General features: G+C 42.1%; 1 protein-coding gene across 1 annotated transcript; it reads right to left on the bottom strand.

Annotated features, from left to right (window-relative positions):
• Window positions 1–1,099: 1,099 nt before the first annotated feature.
• On the bottom strand, window positions 1,100–16,866 carry LOC124291607 (tripartite motif containing 13-like; the record flags this gene model as incomplete). The annotated part of the gene is made up of 4 exons (XM_046728657.1): window positions 16,677–16,866; window positions 16,246–16,380; window positions 4,346–4,642; window positions 1,100–2,220 (listed from the first exon to the last, which is right to left on the bottom strand). Coding segments are annotated over exons 1-4 (1,743 nt in total), but the record flags the coding sequence as incomplete, so codon positions are not given.
• Between the last annotated feature and the right edge of the window lie 4,219 nt (window positions 16,867–21,085).

The following is a 21,085-nucleotide window of genomic DNA, read 5'->3' as shown; positions in this document are numbered from 1 at the left end:
CATACGTTCGCTACATTTTATGGCTCTTCGAATACTTCTCATAATGACTTATCTCCCTTTGACCACTCAGTTGTCCCTTTTGACCCATTCAGTAAATTTTGTCACTGATAGAAAAAGTGATTCAAAAGCATTACAACTCAAAATATCAATATTTTACATGATTTTGGACCACATAGTGTTATTGAGACAATATATCTGAATATAAAGTAGAAGTAATGGCTGCTTACATTACATTACATTCCAGTAGGTGAGAGAGTATGGTTTTATATCGCTTTTAGCTTTTTAGCAATATTCCAGCAATATCAAGTCGGGGGACACCAGAAATGGACTTCACACATTGTACCCATGTAAGGAATCAAACCGGGGTCTTCGGCGTGACGAGCGAACATTTAAACCACTAGGCTACCCAACCAACACTCATTATATTACAAGTTGTGTCTTTCTACAACAGTCATGATTCGTCACGTTCACATCAAAAGTCAAATGTTCCTACAGTGCATCACATCATATCTATCCTGGTATATATATATATCTATATTTAACATAAAGAAAGAGATTGTGACATGTTCTCTCACTTACAGCATGTAAATACCTTCACTACATTGTCTATACACAAGTATATACGACCACGCCCACCAACACACAGTCCCCATGGATTCTCGACACCATCCTGTGATGTCAGTATGTTTCTAACAAACTGTCCTGACTGTGTCAGATGGATGACTCTGTGTAGTAAGTTGTCTGTCACCAGGATGTCACCTGTGCTGGTACTTGTGATACCACGTGGATACATCAGTGCTGTGTCTCCTGTGGGTCTGTAGTTGAACACCACATCACCCTCGGGGGTCAGACACACGACACACTTGGTTCCATTGTCAGACACCAGGATGTTTCCTGTCCTCGTGGTAGAGAGGAAGTAGGGAAACTTTAAGATGTTTCCACCTCTGTGACCAGGACAAACTGTCTTCAGCATGTGTCCCGACATATCCAGGATATCAACACAGGGAGGGGAGTGGGAACTTGCTGCTAGTGTTGATGGTGTCAGAGACGTTATACCCCAGTACTGTTTGCTGGTTGTGATGGTCGACAGCAGCACTAGGTCAGGGTTCACTTCAACTGTTACAATCTGACTGGTATACGGCAAAGTGACAGCCACCTGGTTGTGTTTCAGCCTTGTTATACCACATGGTCTACCGTCCAGACTGAGCTTGCTGTGACCTGGTTGACTGTTCCTGGTGTAGAAGGACTTTACACTGTCGTTGTTGTAGTCTGTAACTACCACTGTGTCTGTACCATTCACCACTAGCATGGTTACGTCATAGGGGTCTCCTCTACCTGCATCTCCTGCTACAGTCACATCAATGGTGTCCTGTAACACAGGAGCAGCCTTCAGGTCCAGCACATCGTCATACTGGACGTGTATCTCACCCAGATGGAGATCTTCCAGTGCTCTACTCAGCTTGTCCGTGTCCTGTCTGAATGTTATCCTGTCTATTCTTCCCTTCTCCTTCACGTCTACGACTCCGACAGTTTCCACATCACCGGCCTCACATCCCTGATACATCTCATACACATCCATGTCACACTCAGATTGTAGAGCCTGGTCTATCAGCTCAGTCTGTTGTTGGTACATCTGTACTGACATTTCACCTGACTTTATGTTTGCCTTCAGTTGTCCAATGTGTCTGTCAGACATCTCTTTCAGTTCAGACAGAAGTTTCCGTTCCTTGGCTTTGATCATCTGTATTGCTGTGAGACTTGCAGACTTGATGCTTGATTCTATTTGTATATATAGTGCCAATTCTTCTTTGACAATGGAGTTTTGTTTTCCAACATATGTTTTTATCTCATCGTGTTTCTTTAATAAATTCTCTTTATTCCTTTTCAGCTCGGTTTTCATTGCAGGAATCTCTGACTCAATTTCAACAACCATGTCACATTTCCTGTGATGGATAGTGCAGCATGTTTGACAAACAGCTGTTTTACAGTCTTTGCAAAGATATTTGATATTCTCGTCCTTGTGAACTTTACACATGACCTTTCTCTTGACCTTGACCTTTGTCTCACCAGACAGGTCAACTACGTCATGGTGACGGAAAGAGGGAATTCGTTTGTGCATCCTTGTACATTGTTCACATAGTGCGTCGTCACAAACAGAACACCAAGATGTAGCTGCAGTTGTCTCCCCTTCCTCCTTACAATAACTGCAGTTAGTTGTATCTGAAATAACCATTCATTCATGTGGTGATAATAACCTGGTGATATCACAATGTATGATAGGGCTAGATGTGGTGATATTAACGTGGTGACATCACAATGTATTATAGGGCTAGATGTGGTGATATTAACCTCGTGACATCACAATATATTATAAGGCTAGATGTGGTGATATTAACCTGGTGATATCACGAAGTATGATAGGGCTAGATGTGGTGATATTAACGTGGTGACATCACAATGCATTATAGGGCTAGATGTGGTGATATTAACATGGTGACATCACAATGTATTATGGGGCTAGATGTGGTGATATTAACCTGGTGACATCACAATATATTATAAGGCTAGATCTGGTGATATTAACCACCTGACATCACAATGTATTATATGGCTAGATGTGGTGATATTAACGTGATGACATCACCATGTATTACAGGGCTAGATGTGGTGCTATTAACCTGGTGACATCACAATGTATTATATGGCTAGATGTGGTGATATTGAAGTGGTGACATCACAATGTATTACAGGGCTAGATGTGGTGATATTAACCTGGTGACATCACAATGTATTATATGGCTAGATGTGGTGATATTGAAGTGGTGACATCACAATGTATTACAGGGCTAGATGTGGTGATATTAACCTCGTGACATCACAATTTATTATAGGGCCAGATGTGGTGATATTAACATGGTGACATCACAGTGTATTATAGGGCCAGATGTGGTGATACTAACATGGTGACATCACAGTGTATTATAGGGCTAGATGTGGTGATATTAACCTGGTGACATCACAATGTATTATAGGTGCTAGATGTGGTGATATTAACCTGGTGACATCACAGTGTATTATAGGGCCAGATGTAGTGATATTACCTGGTGACATCACAATGTATTATAGGGCCAGATGTGGTGATATTAACCTGGTGACATCACAATGTATTATAGGGCCAGATGTGGTGATATTAACCTGGTGACATCACAATGTATTATAGGGCCAGATGTGGTGATATTAACATGGTGACATCACATTGTATTATAGGGCCAGATGTGGTGATATTAACCTCGTGACATCACAATGTATTATAGGGCTAGATGTGGTGATATTAGCCTGGTGACATCAAAATGTATTATAGCGCTAGGTGTGGTAATATTAACCTCGCGACAACACAATGTATTATAGGGCCAAATGTGGTGATATTAACCTGGTGACATCACAATGTACTATAGGGCTAGATGAAGTGATATTAACCTGGTGACATCACAATGTATTATAGGGCTAGATGTGGTGATATTAACCTGGTGACATCACAATGTATTATTGGGTTAGATGTGGTGATATTAACCTCGTGACATCACATTGTATTATAGGGCTGAATGTGGTGATATTAACCTGGTGACATTACAATATATTATAGGGCTAGATGTGGTTATATTGACCTGGTGACGTCACATTGTATTATAGGTCTAGATGTGGTTATATTAACCTGGTGACATCACAATATATTATAGGGCTAGATGTGGCGATATTAACCTGGTGACATCACAATGTATTATAGGGCTGAATGTGGTGATATTAACCTGGTGACATTACAATATATTATAGGGCTAGATGTGGTTATATTAACATTGTGACATCACATAGTATTATAGGGCTAGTTGGGTTATATTAACCTGGTGACATCACAATATATTATAGGGCCAGATGTGGTGATATTAACCTGGTGACATCACAATGTATTATAGGGCTGGATGTGTCGCATCATGTTCCTACTTGACACATGCGAGAAAATGTATCAGAAACAACAGGTTGAAACGTCATGTAAATATGTTTGAAATTGTCTCACCGTCAACGTTGTTGTACGGATCATGAATAAGGTTTATATATGTCTTTGGTCATGTCACCTGATATGCTGTCTCTTGCTCGTTGAACAAATATCCACAATGAATGTTCACATTCCTCACAGACAGATTTTTACATACATCAAACTACACTAGTATATACATAGCAGGGGTCATACAATGTTCATAACATCACAAACATTTATACTGCTTAAATCAATTATTTCACTACCTCCTTGCAAACAACACGTGTATTGCTACAACCTACAACTATTCACCTTTAGATCCGGGGCCAAACGAGTCCAACAGTCCCTGGATGACAAAGCTCGGCTTGACGTCATCCGCCCACTCCTCCACTGGTCTCTCGGGGTTAGAAACTTTCGTCATCTTGCTGCAGAATGGACACGGGAGAGACTTGGCACTGAGGGCTTCCCGTCTGGTTTTGGTGTAGTTGACGACACATTTCCGACAGAAGGTGTGATTACACACAAGTGTACAGGGCTTGTCAAACACCTCTGTACATATGGTGCATGTCAGGAAGTGTTCTGTCAACTTCTGGGAGGTCGCCATCTCTCCTACCAAAAGTCAGCAGACACGACATAAACATCCTTTACACTATACAAACCACAACATTCATTACATAAACACCGACCATATTTGTAGTCCCGATTTACTGACAGAACTATGTCTAGTAAATCCTGCTCTTGGAATTATGAACGAATGAAAACATATTCCAGATGTATGTAGATCCTATAATCAATGAGAGATAACATTGGTAGACGTGTTTCAACTGGGCGTGTGTATTGTGTGTGTATGATATGTGCGTGTGTGGGTCGCTCTGTCTTGCTGGTCATAAATAAAACATGGGCCGTCTGTATTGTGTGTGTATGATGTGTGCGTGTGTGGGTCGCTCTGTCTTGCTGGTCATAAATAAAACATGGGTCGTCTGTATTGTGTGTGTATGATGTGTGCCTGTGTGGGTCGCTCTGTCTTGCTGGTCATAAATAAAACATGGGTCGTCTGTATTGTGTATGTATGTATGATGTGTGCGTGTGTGGGTCGCTCTGTCTTGCTGGTCATAAATAAAACATGGGTCGTCTGTATTGTCATATTGTCGTATGATGTGTATGATGTGCGTGTGTGGGTCGCTCTGTGTTGCTGGTCATAAATAAAACATGGGTCGTCTGTATTGTGTGTGTATGATGTGTGCGTGTGTGGGTCGCTCTGTCTTCCTGGTCATAAATAAAACATAGTACACCTATTCTATCAGATATTTCACGTTATACACAAACAATCTTGTATTTGAGAATTGTTAGAAACTGGATATTGGTTGAAGGGAAGTGACCGTCTTGGTTTGATTCTGTCAGTCTTGTAGATTCTTTCTGTGGCCTGATATTGATACTGGATACTTTTTCATACGTAAAACACAGAACATACATTCCCTCAGATATTTCACGGTTTACACAAACACAAAATTCTCTCTTTTGCCTGACATACTGGAACCGTTGAGCCACAATACGAAGGTTTTTAGACACTTGTGATGCCTTTGTACTGATTTCTGAACTTACTTAATTTTAGAATACAACTCTTAATTACAGCACATTTCTTTGTTGTTGTTGTTTTTGTTGGTTTCAAACCTTGCTCGTTTACGGTATTAATTCATAATTTAGTTCAGGTGTTTAGTTCAAGAAACACTGCCATGAAAGTCAGTCGGTCGGTCCCCCGTGCTGTTGTATGAGTTGTGCTATTGTGCTGTAGAATATGTTATCTTTTGAGGTTCACAAGCATTACCACATGACATTGTATGGTATAACAGACTGGGCATAGTTTGGTGTCACGGAGCACAAGGAATCAGTGACCTGTCTGTGAGCAGCTCGTCAATGGATCTTTGCAACTCGTCGTCACCAGCATTACAACATGCAGTTATGAACCGTGTGCAGCATGTCAATCACCTGACAGAGATACATGGCGACACCAGCTCATTACCATATCGAAAGTAGGAGACGTTCAGTTCGGGTTTCTCTACATTAGATGTAAAATAATCTGTTAATGTAGAAGTATTTTACCATATTTTGTGCTGTAGCATTTATCTGTGATCATTTCAGTAACAACTTTAGCAAACACACATTATATACATACATCCACATACATCGGGACAGATCTCAGTATTGAAGTCAAGAGGCCGATCAAGGAAGTAATGAAAGTAGACACTCCATACACTATGCTCAGTCTAAATACTACAGTATATTATGTGCCCGGATTTGAGAATGTGCCTGGAGATGACCGAACAGTTAGATGAACCATTGTGGTGTCACCTGTACACAGCAGGACAGGTGTGTAGCTTATAACTGGAATAGACACAGCCCCTGTGACAACACACTTACCTGAGACAGCCAGGCAACCGGTGTAGAGGGAACTGAGCACCAGGCGAAATGGACCCTAGGTAGCCGGTGTAGAGGGAACTGAGCACCAGCCGAGATAGACCCTAGGTAACCGGTGTAGAGGAAAACTGAGCACCAGGCGAGATAGACCCTAAGTAACCGGTGTAGAGGGAAACTGAGCACCGGAAGAGATATACCGTGCCGGGTTGACGTGCTTCATTCGTGATCAACTCGTCATTCAGGGACAGTTTGCATGTTACGGAAAGGGACGAGTGATGTCGAATGAGTGATGGTGTTTTGAAATCGTCTTGAATGCGCAGGGTCACGATTCAAGATTTATTGTCACAGTCTTATAGCTGTGATAGTGTTAAGATTAGAAAATTCAGTCACATATGATATAGCTGGATGACTGCATAACTTCAGTCACTCACTCACTCACTCACTCACCCAGGAATAAGTCACACCGTTATCCTTTTTGTGGGTCTGCTACACTCTACACGTTCACAAAGCACATGTTGTCTGTTGGTTTGGACTTGAATATGGAAACTGTTGTACCTTCGACAACATGAACATTCATGTTGACTCGTCTGCTCGTCAGACGGAAGACCCGGGTTTGATTCCCCACATGGACCAAATGTGTGAAGCCCATTTAGGTGTCCCGCCGTGATACTGCTAAAAGCGGTGTTAAAACACTCCCTAACTTTTCTGGGGACTGGACTGGACATTTTTTTGTACAGACGTTTAATATATAAGAGTAAATGCTGAAGTATACTGGACAAGATTTGTGCTGTGCTGGTATGAGTGAAGGCGACCAGAGTCCGTCAGAGCTCCTGGACATGACCCCCGCACGTTGACCCTCAAGATTACTGAATGATGTCGGTACACTCACAGACTTGTGTACAGATTGGTCAAGACTGACATGTGGTTAACATCGGTCACGAACTGTATGCTTCATTCACCATGAGATTCTGGTTATCAAGGATCAAGGAACATCTGTCTGTCGTACGTGGGGACTATATGAATAGGTTCCGTCACTAGGAAGAATAATTGTTGTCATGCACCGGCCGCTTGGAAGCTGCTACAATAGCAATCACTCGTTTATCCGGCCAACACTCGACTATATACAAACTACCGTCATCAACATGTGGCTGGAAACTGAGTCCTGCGTTGACCATCAAGTGGGCGTGAACACTGTTTACGAGGGGCTATCAAAATGTTTGAGTCTGAAATACTTCTGATATGCGCATGATAAAAATGGCTGTTTGATATTGAAGAAAGGTTTATATCATTCACATAAATGTAATGTTGACATGGACATGTCCCTACTTTACGTGACATCACATGTACCCCTATCGAAACTGCAGAAATGAATAAGCTTGAGTACAGAGTATTCATAAAGTGTTTGGTTCTCTAGGGCCACACGGCAAAACACATTGAAATGCAGACCCGTGAAGGTCCGGGTTAGAATATTGATCTTCAGTAACCCATGCTTGCCGTTAGAAGCGACTTACGGGATCGGATGGTCAGGCTAACTTGGTTGACACATGTCATCGGTTCCTAATTGCGCAGATCGATGCTAATGTTGTTAATCACTGGATTGTCTGGTCCAGAGTCGAATATTTACAGACCACCGCCATATAGCTGGAATATTGCTGAGTGCGGCGTAAAGCTAAACTCACTGACTCACATTGCGATGAGCGATTGACATGGGATTCAGTACTCGAACTGCTGTCGATAGCTTTTCAATGTGCCACTCGTATGTCTGGTTACAACACATGAGAACAGCTCAAGTGGTGATACACTATTCAGGCGTTCGCGGGGCGGTGGGGCAGTCTAGTGGTTAAAGCTTTGGCTCGTCACGCCGAAGACCCGGGTTCGAATCCCCACATGGGTACAATATGTGTAGCCCATTTCTGGTGTCCCCAGCCGTGATATTGCTAGATATTGCCAAATGCGGCATGAAACTCAGTCAGTCAGTCAGGCGTTCGATGTAATTGCTCTATAAATATACCTCATCACGAGTTATCTCCCTTCCACTACATAGCTGTCAAGTCAATTCAGTAACAGGTGTTGATCGCGTTGAACAGAGGGCAGCTCAGACGTATGTCATTTGACAGTACATACAACTCTCTCATGTGGAGATATCCCAGAAACATCTGTAGTCTACCTGCTCTACATCCGTACTCTACCTCCTCTACATCTGTAGTCTACCTGCTCTACATCTGTAGTCTACCTGCTCTACATCTGTAGTCTACCTGCTCAACATCTGTAGTCTACCTGCTCTACATCTGTAGTCTACCTGCTCTACATCTGTAGTCTACCTGCTCTACATCTGTTGTCTACCTGCTCTACATCTTCAGTCTACATGCTCTACATCTGTAGTGTACCTGATCTACATCTGTAGTCTACCTGCTCTACATCTGTAGTCTACATGCTCTACATCTGTAGTCTACCTGATCTACATCTGTAGTCTACCTCCTCTACATCTGTAGTCTACCTGCTCTACATCTGTAGTCTATCTGCTCTACATATGTAGTCTATCTGCTCTACATATGTAGTCTACCTGCTCTACCTGCTCTACATCTGTAGTCTATCTGCTCTACATATGTAGTCTATCTGCTCTACATATGTAGTCTACCTGCTCTACCTGCTCTACATTTGTAGTCTACCTGATCTACATCTGGAGTCTACCTCCTCTACATCTGTAGTCTACCTGCTCTACATCTGTACTGTACCTGCTCTACATCTGTAGTCTATCTGCTCTACCTGCTCTACATCTGTAGTCTACCTCCTCTACATCTGTAGTCTACCTCCTGTACCTGCTCTACATCTGTAGTCTACCTCCTGTACCTGCTCTACATCTGTAGTCTACCTCCTCTACATCTGTAGTCTACCTCCTGTACCTGCTCTACATCCGTAGTCTACATGCTCTACATCTGTAGTCTACCTGCTCTACATCTGTAGTCTACCTCCTCTACATCTGTAGTCTACCTCCTCTACATCTGTAGTCTACATGCTCTACATCTGTAGTCTACCTGCTCTACATCTGTAGTCTACCTCCTCTACATCTGTAGTCTACCTCCTCTACATCTGTAGTCTACATGCTCTACATCTGTAGTCTACCTGCTCTACATCTGTAGTCTACCTCCTCTACATCTGTAGTCTACCTCCTCTACATCTGTAGTCTACCTCCTCTACCTGATCTACATCTGTAGTCTATCTGCTCTACATATGTAGTCTACCTGATCTACATCTGTAGTCTATCTGTTCAACATATGTAGTCTACCTCCTCTACCTGCTCTACATCTGTAGTCTATCTGCTCGACATATGTAGTCTACCTGCTCTACCTGCTCTACATCTGTAGTCTACCTGCTCTACATCTGTGGTCTACCTGCCTTTCATCTGTAGTCTACATGCTCTACATCTGTAGTCTACCTGATCTACATCTGTAGTCTACTTCCTCTACATCTGTAGTCTACCTTCTCTACATCTGTAGTCTACCTGCTCTACATCTGTAGTCTACCTGCTCTACATCTGTAGTCTACCTCCTCTACATCTGTAGTCTACCTCCTCTACCTGCTCTACATCTGTAGTCTATCTGCTCGACATATGTAGTCTACCTGCTCTACCTGCTCTACATCTGTAGTCTACCTGCTCTACATCTGTAGTCTACCTGCTCTACATCTGTAGTCTACCTCCTCTACATCTGTAGTCTACCTCCTCTACCTGCTCTACATCTGTAGTCTATCTGCTCGACATCTGTAGTCGACCTGCTCTACATCTCTAGATCTGCTATACATCTGTTTTTCCTTACGGTCAATAGATCGTGGTCATTATGTCTTCTTGGCGTTTCACTTTCATTGCATGTCCACTGTGACCACCTTCCGTGATTCATGGCAGTTCGTGGATAACACCCGAAAAGATCAGGGTCAGTAACCCATGCTTGTCGTAAGAGGCGACTAACGGGATTGGGTAGTCAGGCTCGCTGACTGGATTGACACATGTCATCGTGCCCCAATTACGTAGATTGATGTTCATGCTGTTGGTCCCTGGATTGTTTGGTCAAGATCCGATTATGTACAGACCGCCGCCATATAGCTGGAATATTGCTGGGTGCAGCGTAAAATTAAACTCACTCACGCGTGGATAACAAAAAAGAAGTGTCAACATTTCTCATCAACACAACAATGCAGAAATGACACAAAACTGTTGCAATATTTACTGATAATTACAAGTTTCCAACAAGTAGATACAATTACTATATATATATATATATATATATATATATATATACCATATATGTAGCTAACCACCATAGTCGTAAGGCTACACTACCATAGTCTTGAGGCTACACTACCACTAGTCGTGAGGCCACACTACCACTAGCCGTCAGGCTACACTACAACTAGTCGTGAGGCTACAATGACACTAGTCGTGAGGCTACACTACCACTACCACTAGTCGTGAGGCTACACTACCACTAGTCGTGAGGCTACACTACCACTAGTCGTGAGGCTACAATGACACTAGTCGTGAGGCTGCACTACCACTAGCCGTGAGGCTGCACTACCACTAGTCGTGAGGCTACACTACCACTACCACTAGTCGTGAGGCTACACTACCACTAGTCGTGAGGCTACACTACCACCGTCGTGAGGCTACACTACCACTAGCCGTGAGGCCACACTACCACTAGCCGTCAGGCTACACTACCACTAATCGTGAGGCTACACTACCACTAGTCGTGAGGCTACACTACCACTAGCCGTGAGGCCACACTACCACTAGCCGTCAGGCTACACTACCACTAATCGTGAGGCTACACTACCACTAAATGTAAAGATACACTACCACTAGTCGTGAGGCTACACTACCACTAGCACTAGTCGTGAGGCTACACTACCACTAGTCGTGAGGTTACAATGCCACTAGTCGTGACGCTACACTACCACTAGCCGTCAGGCTTCACTACCACTAGTCGTAAGGCTACACTACAACTAGTCGTGAGGCTACACTACCACTAGGCGTGAAGCTACACTACAACTAGTCGTGAGATTACACTACCACTAGTCGTAACGCTACACTACAACTAGTCGTGAGGCTACACTACCACTAATCGTGAGGCTACACTGCCACTAAACGTAAGGCTACACTACAACTAGCCGTGAGGCTACACTGCCACTAGTCGTGAGGCTACACTACCACTAGTCATGAGGCTACACTACAACTAGTCATGAGGCTACACTACCACTAGACGTAAGGCTACACTACCACTAGTCGCAAGGCTACACTACAACTAGTCATGAGGCTACACTACCACTAGATGTAAGGCTACACTACCACTAGTCGTGAGTGTGATACAGGGGGATGTCCTTGATACTTGTTGGTTTCAGTAACACATGGTCCAAGACTTGCAGGGCACCACTCATATACACACGGACATCTGCCTGGAAAGACAGGACTTTTCCTTCATCACTCATCATGGACTGCATCATGGTAACTGACGCATACCCTGACTCACTGACAAGTCCAGTGATTTACCCTTGATTTCAGCCAGGCATTAGCTGACATACACTACAATAAAACAATTTGTCAAACGTTTCATTGCAATAACGGCACCACTGATCGCCTCAGGCCAGGCCGGCCACGTGTGACGTCACAGGCGGAGGACCGTCAAACTGTGTCACGTGACCTCCGTAATCGTTTTTTGACGGAAACAGGTTCCAGAAATGAGCTGTTTAGGGGTCGACTGTCGGCACAAACCACCCGAAACCGGCTGCGAGCTGTACACCTTCGTGTTTGACGACCATATCGCGGAATCATTTTTACGCCATGACATTGACGTCAGTGTTTTCTGTGGGTCCGACGACACCTCCGATGGACTCACAGAAACTGGAATCGAGTTGTCTTCGGTGATGAATCAAGATTTACCCTCAGATTCGCTGATGGTAGGAAGAAAGTGTGGAGGCGACGCCGTGAACGTTATGCTCAGTGTTGTGTACAGGAAGTTGACAGATTTGGGGTCGGAAGTATCATGGTTTGGGGTACTTTCTGTGGGATTGCCCGTTCCCTACTTCTGGTTATCCGTGGGAACCTTAATGCTGCAGGTTACCGCGACCAGGTGCTAACCCCCCGAATTTATTCAAGTCATGGCAGCACATGGTCCAGGTCTACACTTTCAACATAACAATATGCCAGACCACATACAGCCAACTTGACCACGAATTACCTGCACAACGCAGGAATCAATGTTCTTGACTGGCCGTCAAGGCCACCTGATCTCAATCCAATCGACCACATCTGGGATGCTCTTGGTAGAGGTCTGTGCACTCTCCGGAACCAACCCCGGAGTTTGCAGGATCTTGGTGCTGCTTTGCAGGAACAATTGCGCTGACTCCCCAATAATGTGTTTACACACGATATACTGCCCATGAAGAGGCGTTGCTTGGCAGTTGTGAACAAACAGGATGGCCATACACGCTACTGAATGTTTGAAACATCAGATTTAATTTCTTGTGACTTGACACTTTGTTTACGCCTTTTATTGATAAATTGTGTAACCATATGGAACCGATTATTGGCATTGTGATATGCTCAGTTCATCATATCGACCTTAACAAGTAAATGATAACCTCTATACCACATTCTTGTGTCCTCTCTTTTATATATTATTTATTATATGATTGTGAAGTTTCTAGTTTGACTATATAGACTGTATGACTTTATGACTTCATAGGGGTATATATAGTGATCATTGTGGAATTCGTCCTGAAACGAACTTTATGTGTTCGCCTCGTTACACTCCTTTCCTTGTATATAGTGCTAAGACCCATCAGTCACAGTCTATACCTTGATGCCAGTTTCTTTGGCGTTACGGTTCCCTGTAGTACCCTACACATATCTTAACTGGAGCATCATCGGCTTCAGGGGTCCAGATTAGTCTCCATTACGTTGACGTGACGTCTTTGGCAACGTCAAAGAAACGCCAAGCCAATGTCAACGAATATTGCGTGGATCGGGGACATCTCTATGATTGTAAACCTCACTCCATGTTGTGTGAAGGTCACTGAACAGTACATCAAGGACAACACACTGACACACTATGTCGTCACGTATGTCGACGTTTTCTTCCAGGATGATGTCTTATCATCAACACATATAGGAACTGCCTGGTGACCCAGTGACCCGGATTCACTTGCAATAGCTCGTTGCGCCATATCATCACTTGTTTCAGGTTGTGCACAATCGGAATTGGATTCTCTACAACATGTAATTGCTTCACTGTTCTCAGTAATCTCCATCTCCCAGCATGTGGAACTATTTAAGGAAACGTCACATTGTGTGTATCATACCTGTCTATGAGTATACGTTGTGTTTCCCTTAATCAGTTCGATCAAAGTTTTGCGATTTTGTTCAATGCACGCTGCTTACCTTATCAACGTCTCTTGACATAATACACATGCAACGAAGATTCATATAGCCTTTGGACACGTCAAGGCATCATGTGTAGGGTTTTGAGATCCATATGTATGTAAGTGGTAAGACAAAACACAAAACTAATGTGGCGTGGGTAAGGACACCTACATGGGGAACCCTGATTCGATTAAATCCCTAGCAACGTATGTTTGACTGAACAGGCAACCAAACGGTAGTCAGACTCGGCATGAACTCGTTCATAGCGTGTCATCGTAACCCGACGGCGTTGGTCAGTGCTCACAATATCGATCACTGTAGTGTCTGCTATTTACAGGCCGTCGTCATTTCATGAAAAGTCACTGGAGGATTGTAATGATTTACCAATTGGTTCTTCTGATTTTATAATCATCTTTTTCAAATATCAGCTGCATTCAAATGATCGTTCATTCTCAAAATGTATTAAAATATCTAAAAGCAGCTATGTTTTTTTTACATTTTAGCCTAACCATAACATTTAGTGTTGTTGCATGACAAGGAAATAGAAGTAATGAAATGAACGAAGACTAATTGCATATTTACACATTTGATAACTGTCACTATACCTTCTAAACATTTGGGTTTTTTCTATCTTAACTATCCAAGTACTGTAGGTCAGAAGGATCCTAATGCAATATGAATGGTCGCTATATTACGTATGCCCTGAGTGGCAAGGGGCTTGCTACTTTGGAAGGAAATAACAACATTTGAAACGCCCGCTCTGTTGGAATGAGAGAATAAGACGCAGTAATTCTTCAGGGCCGGGAAGAATGCGTACAATAGCGACTGCTGCATCGAACCCATGAGTCCATCAAAGGAACCTCGGTCGGACTTCTATTAAACGGATGTAGAAAACAATCTGGAAGGAAACGTTCATCAAATAGATAGTTTTGGGTGTAATGAGTTAATAAATGTAATATTAATTTTAAAACGTTTTAACGTCCACCACTGATGAGTTCACGATGAAAGATCTGATGATCAAAAGGGGGAACGAGTAAATATTGTTGTACGCCGCAACTGTCCGAAATGTGCATCCAGGGATCGATGCTCAGCATTGCACAATGTGTCTGGATGTCAATTATGGACAAATAACTTTGTGAAAAAAAATAATAAAACTTTTATTGCAACAACAATACAATTACATGTTTAAGTACAAAACAACAGGTAAATAAAACATGAACGTATACACACGTATTGAAAACACAAACACCATACAACGTGTTCAGAAAAAAGACAAACCAAGGAATGTTGGAATCATGTGAGTATTTACACGATGAATTTTATAACAAATTGCTACATACGTATAACAGTAACGAAAGACTGATAGCACTACAGATCTCGAGTCATCACGTGACAACACGGTAAGGATCGGTAACCATGGAGACGGCCTTGGCATAAGATTGAATCAGTAACATCGAGATTGGAGTCTTTGTTCTGATGGCAACGTGTCGCAGCAGTGGGGTCCTCCTTTTGGCTTCCTCCACCACAATACAGACTTGGCAAACCTTGTCAAAGTCATATGACAGCATTTCAACTTGCATATCATGTATTGAACAATCAAACACGTGATTAAATATAGTTGTGGGAGGTCACATCAGTCCATTCAGGTGTCAACACAGATACCCTTCAGTTTGTCATCCCTGAGCTTCTGGACATTATCACAGATACAAGTTTGTGGTTATTTATGTCTTTAAATATTCACCGCCTCTTGCTCTGTTTGAAATCTTTCACCAGTCTGGACATTTCCTCCAGACCCTCGAACAGACCCTGCCCGGTCGTAGCGCATGTCCCCTGGATGTACCACTTCCGGTCCGTCATCTTCTGAAGGTGAAGGGCGTCCACTACTTCCGACAACTTGGCGGAAGCTTGAGGAAACAATGTTGAGATTCAGCATCAATATGATTGTTTTATCAATAACGGCGTTAGTTTCAAGACTGTACTTCCCACACACTGACGTTAAACCAAAACAATAACAAGAAACATAAGATGACTGGAAATATTATGGATAATAACAAGTTCATTCAAGGTATAATGTTTTACCCTGGATCAAGTAACTGAAACAGTTTTCTCGTAGTGTGTATATCAAACTTCTAAATGCCTACAAAGCCCTCCATGATCACCATTCCCATCATAACTACCATCATACCTACCATCATAACTACCATCATAACTACCATCATAACTACCATCATAACTACCATCATAACACCAGCAGTATCACCATCATAACTACCATCATAACACCAGCAGTATCACCATCACATCAATATGAAAACCAAGCCCCTCAAAGCGTGTATGTTGATAATCCGGGTTTGGCTAGATTACGTTTCCCCCATGTCCCTACCTGGCAAGTCTTGCTTGTTAGCCAGGACGACCACAGGGACGGATCTCATCTCGTCGCTGTCGATGACGTTCTTCAGTTCTTCACGTGACTCGACAAACCTCTCCCTGTCGTTGGTGTCTACCACGTACAAGATACCTGCAATATAACAAGATGATATTCAATTGACGCCGTAATGAGAGAAACGACCGAATCTTGAACACATATCTCCACCTGGAGGCGCACATATTTCCACAATAAATATAGCTATGTAAGAACATAGTATAAATTAGGGTTCTAGTACATTAACTCTGTATTAACTTCACTGACAAATCACCAGAAAGGCTTTGTTTGTCATTCAGCAATACAAAACCAAACTTACTCTCAGCCCTTAAAATAAGAAAACGAAAATAACCGAACGAAACACCCTCCTAAAAACAAGCAACAAATCTCACCGCTGCAGTTCTGGAAGTAATGTCTCCACAAGGGTCTGATCTTGTCCTGACCCCCCACGTCCCACACGGTGAAGTTGACCCCCTTGCAGGGGCTGACGGTCTCCACGTTGAAGCCGATGGTGGGGATGGTGGAGACCACCTCGTTCAGCTTCAGCTTGTACAAGATCGTCGTTTTACCTACAATATACATCCATACATTCACTGTTACTACAATATATTGTACTGTGCGTTGGGCGTGAACAAAAACTCTCTTCTTTCAATTTTACCAATGTAAATAGTAATAAATATTCGTTTATGTAACATCTCTCCGAACAAAACATTATGTGCACATCTCTATTTGAAAAATATGAACAATTGTTTCGTGAAACGTAAAATTTTGTTCAAATCAATTATGTAAATTTTCGAAATGTATCATGCAACATTACAATGAAATATCACATAGATCTATATAACCATAACAATTTGTGAAAGAAGAAATACATAAAACATCAGTGAAATGCCAAGTTTATCATGTAAATTTTGAATGAAATATACCGTATTAACAAGTTGTTTAAAAGGTAGCTGCAAATAAATATTCATAAACATACCGGCAGCATCGAGTCCAACCATCAGAATTCTTGCTGGGTCTTTGGAAAACCCGGAGAACAGGCCTGTTAAGTCAGCAAGTTTATCCAAGATAACACCCATGATTTGAGTAGCTCTGACACGAGAAGTCAATATTTAATATCTGAGACAGTGCAGGACGCGTTAATGTCGTCTTATGTTGTGTCTCGATCACAGCTTGAATGATACAGTATTATTAAACCTGGTTTATATAGTCGACGAGGTTCCAGCGTGGAGGGATATGTTTATGTTTCGGGTCTTGATGCAACATGGTTTCTACGCTGTCATATTCAACATGCACACCTGCTGACGAAACTCCAAACACCTGGCGCAGAACACGCTGGAGAAAATGACGTCACGGGAAACCGGGTCATGTGATGGGGAATCCCCACTAAATGTAGCCGCCTGCGCTGAGGGTTACTGTTTTGATTTGCCGATGCAGGGGAAGTTGACTGTTTCCAATTGTCTGTGATGTGTGATTGGATTTGACGAACGTGATGCTGATTAGTGTACCTAGGGGTCAGAACGTAGCCCAGTCGTGTCAGTTTTTAGTTCACTCTGTCAATTCTGAAATAACCTTCACCTTGCAAATGATACCTTTCCACCATTCGTCACCACTCGCCTATTTCCGTAACCGCCGAGAGTGTCTCGTCTCCGATGTATATCATAAGCGAAAATACGCCAAACCTATAAGAATGAGTGGAAGGGTTTGAGGTAATTTAATAAGAATAATCCCGAGAACATTTAATCGGTTATGACAGTATGTGATTGTTTAGAAAATCGCGGGAAATATGTATCGTCATTTTGACATTACAAATAACGATGTAACTATAGCAGAATTGTTTTGCATAATCTGGAGTTTTTAATATCGACAGCGCCATGAACAGTGAAACATTCAAATACATACTCGTGTGTTTGTTCACATTTATAACTGCTCCCGTGTTTCCACTCAGTGTTTTCTTCTGAGATTTTACCTGCGATTACCGACATTATATGCGTGTTGATCCATTTGGTTTCGAAATTTATTTTTATTTTTATTTTCATCTCCATATTTATTAAGAGGTGATAACTATTTTTAAGCAATTGTGTTTGGGACTTTTTGCAGATGAAGTTATTTTTCTTATTACAATTGTACATTCAAGAAAAATATCCCATTTTGGTTTTTAACCCGTCTTAATGTATGCATTATAGATATAAAGTAAACGGCTAATAAAAATTCTATTTTATAAATGCATATTTCTAAAGACGGGTTAAAAATCGCAAATGGGATTATTTTCTTGAATATGCAGTTGTAATAAAAGTCATGTGAAAATGACGATACATTTGATATAAGTTTTCTAGACAATCATATTAAACCGATTAATGTAAGCGGGATTATTTTTATCAAAGTACCTCAACCCTTTATGCGCATCCTGATTGGATCGTCGTATTTTCGCACATGATATCCATAAAGGGGATTTCGGAGGTTTCGGTAAATGGCTGTCGCCATACCCATCGCACTGCGGAGCTATTGTTAGAACTCCACGTGACCAGAAATTGACAATTGTATATTGCGCCGACAAGCTTCCAGAATGTGACGTATGTAAGACTCCCATTGGTGTATGTGGTCATGATCACGACAGTCAAGCAGACTGACTAGACTGGGGATGACAACTGGTATAAATTCAGAGCGGAAAGGGACAGCCGTGATACAACTTCGCACTTTCTGCCGAAGTGGACACATTTTGAGGACTATTTATCGTGTTGCGACGTTTTGTGACATCGCTATGGGCTGGTCACTCTCACGGCTTATGAGGATCCACCATGAGTTTTCATCGGCGAAAGCTCTAGGGCTTCAACGAGTCCATTTTCTTGGACTCGAGTACTCGAGGGGTTAGACTCGACTCGGACCCGAGTACTCGAAATTCATACCTTTCAAACAAACGATAGCGTAACTGGCATGACATGTGTTCCGATCACACAAGTGAACACTTACTTCATTCCGACTTCATATCGTCGTGTGACTAACATTTCCCATTGGTCAGAATCAGTATTTGGATGTTTACTTGCCAAATGTGGTTTTTTTTTCATCGTACTGGTTGTACTGCCTGCATAACGCAGTGATATACCGCACAGGCAGCATTTGGTGACTTTTTCTCTTTTCACTATCCAGATCAAGACACGCTCATACATTTGATTTTTTTATCGTTCTCCATGTCTGTTAAGATAGTTACCTAATCATTTTAAGAAGTGAAATCTCAAACGATGTATAATATTTACTCTCATCTGCAGACTTGTAACAACTAATACCATACAGCCACACCTTATGAGGAGTAAACTATTTAATCTAGGCGTTAATAAAAACATTATCAGATGGGTTAAAGAATTCAGGGTACATAGAACTCAGTATGTCAGTGTAAATCTTCTTTCCTCTCGGGGCGGTGGGGTAGCCTAGTGGTTAAAGCGTTGGCTCGTCACGCCGAGGATCCGGGTTCGATTCCCCACATGGGCACAACGTGTTAAGCCCATTTCTGGTGTCCCCCGCCGTGATATTGCTGGAATATTGCTAAAAGCGGCGTAAAACTAAACTCAGTCAGTCTTTCCTCTCAACCTCTACTGGAGCTCCACAGGACTGTGTTCTTTCATCCGCACTCTTCGTTTTGTATACCAGTGACTGTTACTTGTCATTAAATGACTTGTTAGCTGTGAAATTCGCAGATGACGCCACTGTTACTGGTGTAATTTCTGATTCTGAACCTTATTATCGTCAAGGCATTGACAAAACTGTAATGACAGTTTTTATCAAACCTTTATTCAAAGTGTGTTGACCTATGGGGCCTGTCTGATCGCAACAAAAACAAACTTTTCAAAATAGTTAATACTGCCGGCAAAATTTCGAGTATATTCCCTTTATCTATGAGCGCCAGATTGTCAAAAAAGGCAACTAAAATTAGATTTGATAGTTAACATATTTTATCTCACCATTTTGAAGTAGCTCTTTCTGGACGCTGCTGTCGATTACCTTCCCTCAAAACAAACAGAGCTCGACAGTCTTTCATACCATCAAGTATTCGTGAATACAACAAATATTTTGAATTATCACCATGTGATAACAACTAGAATTATTCAGCCTCTTTACCTATGTGGTTAATTGAATTATATCATGTCAGTTTTATTGTGTAAATAGCTTTCGTTTTGTGCATGTAATTATTGTGTATATTTTTGTGAATTGTGTACATATTCAGTTTGAGACAGTTTGGATGTATAAGAATTTCCTCCGGGATAATAAAGTTATATCATCTTAATATTAGACGTTAACGTCCCCTCATGCTCAGCACATGGCAGACAGTCTGTCAACGTAACCCAATAATTCGAGTTATCTCCCCTTTTCGAGTCCTCGAGTCCTAGAAAATGGACTCGAGTCCAGCTAAACCCGACTCGTCCTCGAGTACTCGAGTACCCGTGGAAGCCCTAGATGTTGAAAGACGCACTAATAAAAATTCCAGCTATATGACGGCGTTCCTTGAATGATCGAGTCCCATCGCCGGACCCAGTTAACTTTAACTGTTGGTTGGTGAAGATCAATGCGTATAACCGGGATCTTCTGGAGGGATGGGGAGATATTGACTGTGCCAGGATCACCCGAACCTTCTCTGCTGCATACTATCTTTAATCTGTAAAACATAATAATCACTTCCCACTCGTAATCGCCAAAGTGTGATTCTGAAAGAAAATATCAATATGAAATGTCGACTATGTAATGAATTTACAGAGACTGTCTAACATCTTGTCAGTGGATGCCCTTCTTTGGCACAAACAGCATATCT

Source organism: Haliotis rubra, unplaced genomic scaffold, assembly GCF_003918875.1.
Source record: "Haliotis rubra isolate DU_JTF1 unplaced genomic scaffold, ASM391887v1 Scf498, whole genome shotgun sequence".
Classification (NCBI taxonomy): domain Eukaryota; kingdom Metazoa; phylum Mollusca; class Gastropoda; order Lepetellida; family Haliotidae; genus Haliotis; species Haliotis rubra.
The sequence above is the reverse complement of the archived record's forward strand: the minus strand, read 5'-3'. Positions and strand labels throughout refer to the sequence as shown.